This window comes from Calonectris borealis, chromosome 3 (genome assembly GCF_964195595.1).
Source record: "Calonectris borealis chromosome 3, bCalBor7.hap1.2, whole genome shotgun sequence".
NCBI classification, from domain to species: Eukaryota; Metazoa; Chordata; class Aves; order Procellariiformes; family Procellariidae; genus Calonectris; species Calonectris borealis.
Window position 1 is genome coordinate 50,613,840 of NC_134314.1, and position 11,388 is coordinate 50,625,227.

The 11,388-nt window shown below is 48.7% G+C and overlaps 1 protein-coding gene across 2 annotated transcripts in view; it reads left to right on the forward strand.

The window, feature by feature from the left end:
* The window catches only part of PRDM1 (PR/SET domain 1), a 32,652-nt gene extending 29,548 nt beyond the window's left edge, over positions 1–3,104 (forward strand). For both annotated transcript variants that reach the window (XM_075145584.1, XM_075145583.1), the window contains one exon: positions 308–3,104. In XM_075145584.1, the coding sequence (XP_075001685.1) occupies positions 308–883 (576 nt within the window). In that variant the 3' untranslated portion in view covers positions 884–3,104. The remainder of the gene's footprint in view (positions 1–307) is intronic.
* The last annotated feature ends 8,284 nt before the right edge of the window (positions 3,105–11,388 follow it).

Consider the following 11,388-nt stretch of genomic DNA (forward strand, 5'->3'; position numbering starts at 1 on the left):
GCTCAGCGCTGGAGTCCGTATCGCAGCCGTTTCCAGCCCTGGTGCAGCAGCGTCTGTGAGACAGCAGGGTTGCCTTTAGTCTGCTAGAGCAGCATCTGCCTGATACAGTTTTGCCATCGGCCGTACTCAAAATGCTATTCAGCAATATTTAAATAAAAAAGGTGGGGATTTTTTTCCCCTTGTGAGAAAGTGTGAAGATATAAGAAGCTGCTGCTTCATCCTGCCACCTCCTCCTAGGTGTCTGTGATTTAAACCATAAAATCCCCTCCCACTCATTCACTGTTTCTCTGCCACCCCCCCACACTAGGTTTGTCACAAGCGGTTCAGCAGCACCAGCAATCTCAAAACCCACCTGCGGCTCCACTCTGGAGAGAAGCCTTACCAGTGCAAGCTCTGCCCGGCCAAATTCACCCAGTTTGTGCACCTGAAGCTGCACAAGCGTCTCCACACCCGCGAACGTCCCCATAAATGCATCCACTGCCACAAGAGCTACATTCACCTCTGCAGCCTCCAGGTCCACCTGAAGGGCAACTGCCCTGTCGCCCCTGCCTCCGGCCTCTCGATGGAGGACCTGAATCGAATCAACGAGGAGATCGAGAAGTTCGACATCAGTGACAATGCCGACAAGTTGGAAGAAGTGGAGGACAATATCGACTTAACATCGATCGTGGAGAAGGATATACTGACCATGCTCAGAAGGGAAATGGAAGGCGCTAATCTGAAGGTATCTCTACAGAGGAACCTGGGAAATGGACTTATCTCCTCAGGATGCAACCTTTACGAGTCGTCAGATATGTCAATTATGAAGTTGCCTCACGGTCACCCACTACCTCTGTTACCTGTAAAGGTCAAGCAAGAAACAGTTGAACCAATGGACCCTTAAGACTTTTTGGCAAAGTGATTTTTTTTTTATTTATGACTTGGCAAGTCAGGGTGCCTGTAGCAGTTGCTTGTACATAGTTTCAATGCTGCAAAGCAATCTTGGCTTACAGTAGTTTCCCTACGCTCTCCAGCTGAAAGAAGGAACTCCAAAGTTACTGTTTTCTCAGGGCATGAAAAGAGGCAAAGGACTGTGCATTGCCTCGCCAGTTACTAAAAGACAATCATCTATCCATAATTATTTTTTCAATGATAGTACTTCATAATTTATTATGCAATTAATCATTCTAAAAGCAATAATTAGGAAAATGTTTACAATGACTGGAAAATTCATTGTAATTTTTACTTTAAATGTTTTTATTTTTTGTTTTATGGCCATTTGTAGATATTTTTTCTGCACATCTGTTTTAAGAACCTAAGATCGGGGTTTCAGTAAATGTGTTTTATGTACCGATGTCTTTTAAACAAATGTGGGTTTTCGTATTGCCAGAGTTGGACATTTGACATACAGAATCCTAGATCCGTTGGTTTGAAAAAAATGCTGTGTACTTTTACGTGCAAATCACCCCACTGGGAATTGAAAAGGAAAAAAAAAAAACCAAAACAAACCAAAGTAGCAGCAAGCAGAGAAGAAACTGCTCCCCCTGCCTCTCTGAGGATGGGAGAGAGATTCTTCTACCTGCAGCTCTACCCGGAACAGATGTGGCACAGCAAACACCTGCCTGCCATGGGCAATACCACAGGTTTTTAGAAAACAGCTATAGCCCCACATGTTGTCATGTAACTTTATGACCAAAGGAATGCATCGGCTTAAAGTGGCTCTTCCAAAATGAAATCTCACTTACATTCTTTTGTTTCCAAAAGCAGTTTAAAAGCAAACACACAAATATTCTTAATGTTCTGCGTAAAAGGAGGTTTTTGGCAGACTTCTTTCTTCTCTTTTTTTTTTTTTTTGGCCAGAGCCTTCCAGGGATAAAAAAAGAGATGGTCAGATTCCCTGAGAAAGAAGGGGTTCAGTTTTACTTGTATTTTCCTCTCCCACTTTGCCTGGGTAGAAGTGGGGAACAAAGTCCTTTCCTGGCACATACATTTTTTTTCTTCCTTCCTGTACGACTCAGATTTTTCTCAGTATTTGTGTTTGTACATTTTGTGGTTAATTTAATTAAAGAAGAAAAGGGCATTGCAAAGTTGTTGAACAACAATTACCTCAGTGCTTGTGTCCAGTGGTGCAGACATTGCTGTTTTATCTAAATGCTTTGCTACTTTAGAGAAGAAACCAAAATGTGCACAGGGAAAGATAGAATGCACGTCCTTTTATCTTTTTGTTTTGCTAAGCCCAAAGATGATATGGTGACGTTTGAGGTGTAGCAAAAAATACATGTATATTTATAGATATATTTATACCACTATACTATATATGTATATGTATATATATTTATACCACTTAAGTTGTGAGCCAAACCATGTAATAAAACCTATTTTTCATCTAAGTGTGAAAATCAAATGTTATCCAGTTTTGCATATTACGAGGACCTCAAAACCAGAAGGTTGTACTAAGGCATTTATCACTTGCAAGTACGCATGCACAGCTGTCCAGGCGAAGCCTGAACTTGCAGACACCTTATGTGAATAACGTCACCCACACGTGGCGTCTCGGCGAATTGGGTGGGAATGACCCTGCTTGCAGGAGGGGGGGTCATCGGTCCCCTGCTCTCCCGGCAGCCTGTCCTGGGGGGAAGGAGGCGGGTGGTCAGTGACCAAACAGCCCGAAAATGTAACTGAAAGAACTTGAAGCCAAATGTGACCCGTGCGTGGTGTGTTCACAAAACACAGTGAAGGGCAGGGTGGAAGTTAGTTGGGATGAGCCCCTCGTCTCGTTTTACCCTGCCGTTAACGAGTTGCACGGTCAAGTCACGTAAATATAAGTAGCATTATTACACACCTCCCCTCCATGTGTATCTTTTTGTCTGGTTATGCTCTTACAAATTTTAAAATAGCCCGCTTCAGCAATCCAGGATTCGGTGATCTTTTTTTCAGCAAACTTCATTTTAATGCCTTCCGTTAAAAACCAAACCATCCTGAAATGCAAGTCTCTCAACACAGCTTTTGAAGGACTACAGTTCATTACATTTCCACTCCTGCAAATTGTGAGGCTGACATCTTTTAAATGTAGCAATAGTTCATAAATATAGTACTTACTTGTAGGATAAACCAAAGTATCACTACTCTGTCACTGGACACACACTTTTCCTATTATTTGCCTGTAGTGCTTTTCTTGTATTTGATACAACTTTTACAAGAATTTATATGCATCAGCTTTAAGAATTGTTACTTCTCTTTACTGTTTCCCCCTTCCCTTAGAAGTTTTACATGTGAATGTAGCAACAATCAACAGTGTTTTGGGGGTTTTTTTGTCTCTCTTAAGAAAGACTCTGACCAAAGTTAACAGGCTTTTTACTTTGCTAGAACAACAAACTATCATATGTTTACGTATTGGTTTACATCATTATTTATGTGCAAATTGTCAAATGTAAATTAAATATAAGTGTTCATTGCTTTACTGATGCTTCTCTTGTCTTCAATCTCTCTGCACTGACTGCCTGCGCAGCCTCGTTGCGGGGCGCCTTCCCCTCCCGCCGCAAACACGCGCTACGCCGAGGGCGATGACGTCTCCAACAATGCCGACTTCTGCCTTTGTGGGCTCCGACTTTCCTTGACTGAAAGTTGCAAACAGCAATGCCAGAGCCGAATACCCTGGCTTTGTTAATTACGCCGCTCTCTTCCGTTTTAACCAATACCTTTAAAAAAAAAAAAAAAAAAAAAGGAATTTTTTAAAAAACCCAAGAATTTTCAGTGTTTCAATGGAAATACTTGAATGCTGTCTGCCTCGCAGATATGTGACCAGGGTTCTCATTTACATTTTTCCAAATGATTGTCATTTCTGGCCTGAAACCCTAACCACTGGGACCACAATGACACACTCAAAATGTCAGCGTGAGACCACTTAGTCCTGTATCAGCGTGGTGGGAACTGCATTCAAAACAAATGTGGATCTGTTTTCACTGCTCGCAAACGAGACGCGAATGCGAACGAAATCCAGGAGAAGGTCAAGTGTCCGTTCCCCCACCACCACCTCAGCCAAAAAGTAACAACAGGCCAGGATGCCCCAGAAAAGCTAATTCAACATTTGCTACTTCCATCATTTACTGTGAGATCTAAACCAGAAAGGCCATGTGCTGCCCTGCCCTACCTGAACGTTAAATAATGTTCCTGCTCATATTGAGACACTCAGCGCCGTATGATGTTTTAAAAGTATTTCACTGTCCTCTTAAAAAATTCATTTAAACATCTGTCTCAAGAATTTGAAATACTGCCAACACCAAACTGTGGAGTTAAGAAAACCAGAGCACTGTTGTCATAAACGTGCCAAATGCAGCATGTTATATTCCTATATTCGACAGAGCTATTGCTGTAATAATTTAAAAAAAAAAAAACATAGGATAACCGTTACCGCCATAAATCATACTTCATTACTTGGCAAAGCATTACGTTGCGCTGGAGAGTTATGTCCTGGGGACACTTGTAAGCTTTAGAAGATGTTTAATAAAACACATTACATAAAAAGACAATGCACGTTATAGATCACAGCCTCGCGAGGCCGAGCCCGGCAGCTGCTGCGTTGGTTTCTGGCAGCCCCAAGCCGGTTGGAAGCCGCTGAAGGCGCGTATTGCGACCAGAAATACAGCGGGTTTCAGCCGTGGCGGCAACACCACCACCACCAGGTCGGCTAACCGCAACAGCCTTAGCAGGGTGCAGGGGGGGAAAGCTCGTCCTTTTGGGTGCTGCTGTAAGACGCGGCCCTGCGAGGCCGTGGGCCCCCAGCGAAGAGCCATGGGCTGCCCACGGGTGGGCTGGGTGCCCGCCTCGCTGCCGGCGGCATGAAAATTTTGGAGGCCCAACCGTGATGTGGCCAGGAAGGTGATCTGCGCTTTCCTCCCATGACTTTGCCAGGGGCAAATTACAGCTGAGTCGGACTCAAACACGAATTTAAGGAGGATCCTGCCCTTCTGGCTGGCTTCTAATGCCCCGAGTCTCAGCTGGGTGCCGGGGAGACACCGCTAATTCCCAGCGCGGGCAATTACGACCTTGAGGTCGAAAATGAAAAACATGACTCACCGAGGGGGTATGAGCCCTTCGGGTTCAAGTCAGCGGCTGCCGGTGCACGGCAGAGTCCCAGCACGTGCTGGGACGGCGCTCCGCGCGGGATGGGGCCCAAAACCTTTGCTGTCTTTCAGAGGCATTACGTTAGAGCGAGGGAAATAGTTGTGGCTGTAATTAAAGGCAGCCAGGAAACGCTTGGCTAATTACTGCGTGAGCCGGGGCTGAGTGGATGCGGTGCGGCTGAGGAATGCGCCCGTCACGGGGCAGGTATCTGAAAAACACAAGCTGTCACGGTGGCCTAAGAAAAACTCGGCGACGGCGTCGAGGTAGCTGCCCTGGCACTGAGACGGAGGTCTCCCTCCTCCGCGCGGGGTCGGGGTAGGCTGGCAGGGAAAAGGCAGCTGCCTGGGCTGGGATGTGGGGGGCACAGATGGCAATTTTTGGCGACTTCAGCACTAGCCAGTCCTGCCCAAACAGTGGGAAAACGTGACTTTTTGTCAAAGATGCGACACTTCCCAAAAAGACGGGTGTTTAATTTTTTATCAGATGCTGGAAAAGGCCCATCCTGCAACCAGCAGCACCTGGAAGTGCTGGCAAATAGCACCTTTGCACACCCATCGAGGCCACGTTTGCACCAACTGCAGGCAATGGCTGAAGGCTCAAGAGCATCCAACACGCTGCAGGACTCTGCTTTCGCTCGTTTTTGAAAGAGGTTGGGGACAATGGTGGAAACAGAAGGGGAGGAGAACTGCTAATTCTCGTTGAGCCCCTGCTGCCTTGGTGCTTACTTTGGATGCAAAGTTGAATTCTCGCCCCCTGATAGAGGGATCAGAGGTCGATTGCTTAGAGATGCGTGCAAGCAGAGATCGCCTTTGCTCATCTGCTTCAAAGCCGAGCCTCCTTGCCTCCACCATGACAGCCTGCAGCTTGGCACAAGTCGAACGGCTAAGCCCAGCACAGGGAAAACAAGGTGATGCTTTCCACCTCCAGGCAGCACGGGCTCAGCTGGCTTGGGCCGTTCAGCTCTGCAAACTTCAGCCTGCACAAGCTCACCTCGCAAAGGCACCTGAAACATAGCCAGGGCTCCTGAAGCGTTGTCTCTCATCCCGTGCCGATGTCCTGCCACTCGCTATAAAATTCTCCCCAGCACCCTCTCCTAGGGCAGGGCGATGCGGCCCCATGTGCCAGCCAAAGCCCAGCGCCTGAACGTCTGTCCCCTGGCGCTTCAGAGGCACCCACCGGCCATCACATCTGGCTACAAACTGCTTTCTGGTGCTGGGGGTTAAACAGACTGGCTGCCACGAGAGGTAAGCCGGGGCCCCGAGCAGAAGCCCAGCAGCGGGGCGAGGAGCTGCAGTCACTGGGTGGGTGGGATGCACCCCTGGGAAAAGACCCTCCCTGGCAGGGAGCCCCACAGCTGGCAGGGAGGAAACTCCAGCACAGGGCACGCATGAACTTCTGCTCCTTTTTGATGCCAGGGCTTGGGGCAGAAACCTGTGCCCAGAACACGGGGATGGGCGGCACTGGTGTGTGCATTGGGCAGAGATCCCTAAAAAGAGAAGCCTGCCCCCCTGGGAAAGGGAGATGGGCGCTCAGAGCTCTGCCTGCCCCACGAGCCGGTGGCCAGGCACCTTGGTAGCACGCGGGCACAGTGGTCCTTCCCTCCTTCTCCTCCTCCCCGGCTGCGCGCGGGGAGATGGTTGGGATGCCAAACCACTTAGGTAGGTGTGACCAAATAGCCCTATTGAAGGGAGCCAAACCAGTATGACTTCCTTATTGTGCAATGATTAATAAAGGCCTTCAGCTCTTTTTTTCCATTAATTGTGAATAGGCAAGTCCTTGATCATTTCCTTATCCAAGGACCGAGTGAGATTCCTTACAGCATTCCTGCCCCAAAGTGGCTGCACCGCGCTGGGAAGAGAAGCGATTCCTGCAATATTGAAACCGCGCACAGCAAAATCAAAGGCTGAAGACCTCTTTCCCAGTTTGCCCGTGCTGAGGACTCAGCCGTCACAACGCGATACCAGGCTTCGGGTTAGGGACACCCCAACGTTCCTGCCTTTACCAGGATTTACACGGTAAATCCTAACTTAAATAAGCAAAGCGGAGAGTAGCTTTTGGGCAGGAAGAGGAGCGCGGCAGGCAGCAGTCCATATGGGATTTCTTGGATATTATAGTCTCGGTTCCCAGCTTCCCTACAGCTTTCCTATGGCAAAACTTTCTGTGTGAGGACTGTCCCTCTGCAAAGTGCAGGGAACATTTGCTTTCCCCCGTCCTTAGTCCATCTTGTGTATTCAGCTGGCCTTTTTTTTAAAAGGACAGGTCCTGTGCATCTTTACAGACAAGATCAGCCTCAAAGCCCCGTGCAGAAATTCTTTAGTAAGCGGGAAAGGTTTGGTTTCTTCTGGCTGCGCTGGGGCTGTGTCCCCAGGCGGGGACCCAGTTAACCAGGCTGGGTGGTGTCCCCGAGAATTCTCACTTTACTTGCAACCCGTCATGAAAAAAACAAAAGTTAAAAATGTTGTAGAAACTGCAACCAGGTGCGAAAGGGAGCAAGGATACATGAAAAGTGAAAATTTGCCTTTTTAATAGGCCGTTACAAGTTAGTTGGGTGTTTAGGAGGGAACACGCGCTGGTGCTTATAGTCATTCAGAGAAGATTTTGTGTGTGTGTGTGTGTGTGTGCGTGTGTGTTTTTTAATGAGACCAGAGGGTGCAGAACGGGGCTCCTTTTCTAACCTATACTGCAGCAATTTGTGCATGTCTGTAGCTGTGGGTGTTATGTGCTTTCTACTCTGAGTGGTAAGTTTCAGTTTGATTCTGCTCTCGAGAGCTGCGAGGACAGTTTGCACTCGCCTTATCAATGCAGAATCCAAATAACTTCACGGTGCGCCTGGCCCCCTGACACTGCGAACTCAGAAAATACGCTTTAAGCACAGAAAAGCAAGTGAGGTGACAACCAGAGGGCTTTTTCTCACCAGAGCATCCCAATCTGCCAATACCCTCGCGCCTCGATCAGCGGGGCAATAAGCTGCCTCTAGAGCCGCAACCTCGGCACCACCCTGAAAGGCCCTGGGCGGGACCCTGGGGAGCAGAGCCGGGACCCTGGGGCTGGGCCCTAAAACCCTGCACCACCTCCCCCGGCCCCTTGCACAGATGCCCCAGCACTGGGGGCCCGGCCTGGCTGCTGCAAACTGGGCAGCTGCAGGAGGCGCTTGCCCATCCCCATTCCTCCCTGGGCTGGCCCTGAGCAAGCCTGGCTTCGAGCCACCGACCAAAATTGTGCCCATGATTAGAGACGGCAGCAAGGGAAGGGCAGGGCAGGTACTTCCATGGCCCTTGGGAAGCAGCTCTAGTTTGGCTCCAAAGACTCGTGGTCTCGACAGTAATCCCTGTGCTCAGCGATGCAGCTGATTTCAAAATGAGCAATGCTATCTTTACGTCTCTTCGCTAAAAACGCCCGTCTTTTAGACTACACACCAATGTCCATGCTGCCCGTCCCGCTCTCCCCAGATGGGCTGTGATTGAGTGGTGCCCCACGTCCTCCATCCTTGTGCCTCCTGCCTGGGGGTCCTGTATGGCCACTGGCCCCACGGCAGCAGCCCCGGTGGTCCATCGCCCTCGAGAAAAGCCTGTTCCCTGCAGAGAGAGACCCCACTGCGGCCTCAGCAGTTGCTGACGAAATCTGCAGAAAGATGTCCCCCCGAATCTGGAGCCATTCAGGAGGATTTCAGTGCAGTTCCCCTGGGACGCCTGGGTTCCTTGGGTGCCACGCACCGCAATTCACCGGGAGCCTTGTTTGCAAAATACCTGAGTGTTTCTCAAATGAAGTTATGACCTACATAGCATCTAAGAGCGACGTGCAGATTTCCTCCCTCCCTCAGATCTGCTCGAGGTTTTTAATCCCCCCCCCCCAGATATAACATTCAGGAATGACTGTGTCGTTTGCTGCACAGTCACTTGTCTTGCTTGAGCTCAAAAAGGAGCCCAGGAGACGAGGTGGAGCAATGGCTGCAGGTACAGCTCCCTCTGCCCTACCGCACACAGTCCAGGCTTCTCCAGGGCAGGGGCGACGTGGCATGGGCCCTTCTGCTGTCTACGGCGGGGATTATCACCCTTATTCTGCTGGCGAGCACCCGACAGAGAGGCAGGCTGAAGAGCTGAAGGTGCAGACCGTACTGAAGGCCCAGCGATCTCTGGTTTCCTCCAAAATCTCAGCTACGTGTCCAAATTAAGGAGGCCAGAAAACAAGGGCCCTCCCTGACCATCAAACACATTCTCCTGAAGCAGCACGCACCCCTGCAGAACACTCTTAAGAGCCTTGTTAGACATGAACATCCTAAATCTCAGTCCTTTGCCACTGGCCTCCTGCCCACCAACTCCCTCTGCGCCCGTTAGCCACAAGGGAACACCTCAACCCCATGTGAGTCTGACTCCAAAAATACATTCAGGGATGGACCCAGCCACAGAGTTCAGCTACAGGTTCTCACTTCCCCCAGATTTGGGATATTTAAGTCTGGGAATGCTTGTTGATGCCATTCCTAACGCATTTCTTTTTTTTTTTTAATTAATTTTCAATGTAATTGTTTAGATCAATCTAAACACTAAGGCAATAATGTGCATCTACACGGGAATGTATCCAAGTTTAAGCTTATCTTAACAATGGAGACTTCAAGAGACTTTTTTGTATCTAGAAATCTTGGTATTTCAAGGCCAGAGCTAAGTTTTGCAGCAAGGACAGGGACCCAGGGGCCAAGACGGCTGGGTTCTGGTTTTGGTACCTTCGCTAACTGGTAGCGAGGTCTGGAACAAGTCAGTTGACCTTCCCATACAACACCCGACTCATTTGTAGAATAGGTACAAGACTTGTGCAAGTTGTGGTGTAAGACTAATATTTGTACCTTGTTTTGAGACCCTCCGATATGTAACAGCAGGTATTTTTGTTGTTCGTAGAAAGAACAGGTTGCTTATAGCACTATCTGCAATATCGTAATATTTAGAAGTCCTCACTTATGGGCTACGACTACCCTGAATGCAACAAAAACTCTCTCTGCCCCAAGGAGCTTACAAACGAAGCGTTATTAAAAACCCAAAAAACCACAGTGGCTAGGTGCAGAGCTTAAATTTCCATTTTCTCTAAGCATTTTCCCACGAGGGGATTGCATGTGAGAGCACACAACAGAGAGTCAGATCACGCCCGGTTCGGTTGCTCTGGCATGCCATTTGGCAATACAAGAATGACATAAATTAAAGTGAAACCTCTTCACCTCAGCCTAAGTGAAAATGTGAAGAGCGAGGGGGGAGAGGAGGAAGGGGGGATATTGATCCGTATCTACTCAACAGTCAGACCAGTGGTGTGCCAGCAACAAAAGACATGCCTTTGCTTTTTCAGTAACTAATAATCTATAGAGAACCATTTCCTCTTCTGCTGTTAAGATAACACATTCGCCACCTCAGCTGCATGCAAATAATTTGTGCCTCTGCTTAACTAATTTACCTCTCCGGTGCAGACAGAAGGGCAGAAACCTCCCACCAGCGTCGACCGACATGCAACACTGAAAAAGGAGCCAGCTCACCCAGAACTTTCTGAAATGTTTAAATCGTTAGAGGACAACGGCACCAAACGCACTGCAGGAGAGAGATGGCTTCGTGAGATTAAATGGGTTATTTTTGCCGGTCTTCGGTCCTGCCTCTGACCCACATGTGGGTTGCAGGCTGGAACTGACATTATCCAAAGAAAAGCATTTGGTATCTCTGCACATAGACCACAGCTGGTCAACAACTCATCCCAGATTTAAACACAATATATTAGCTCTCATCTGTTGCCAGAAATATTACACGCTATTCAAAGCCTGGGCCCCCAGAAGTGTGCTGAAACCGAGTGGGCCTTCACTTCACATCGCTTGGAAACAAATGGGTATCGGGTTGGACATATGTCTGTATCTGATGGAAACCTTGTTCTAATCAAAGCGCCGATGCTACTTTCACTCGCTCGCGTACGCACACCTCTCTCCCTGCATTAACGCTACGTGAGCAAGGTCGCAATGTCAAGCACTAAAAAGTTCTGAAATGCCAGAATTAATTAAGCTTGTCCACGCATAAGCTTTGGGAGCACCCCTCGCTGCTGGTTTTGGTTTTCCCGCAGGACTTCTACCTCACTCAGTGCACAGGGCAGGAGATGCTCCTCCTGCGCAGGACGGGGCAGGTTGCCCCCGCTCTCCTCCCATCTCCGTTGCTGGCCATGTGGCTCTGGCCTTTGTGCTCCCACCTCGCTTTCCAGCCGGGGCCGGTTGCTCCTCAGTGCTTTTGGTGGGCCCATCGGGAGGACGGCTGAAGGCTTCACCTCTGT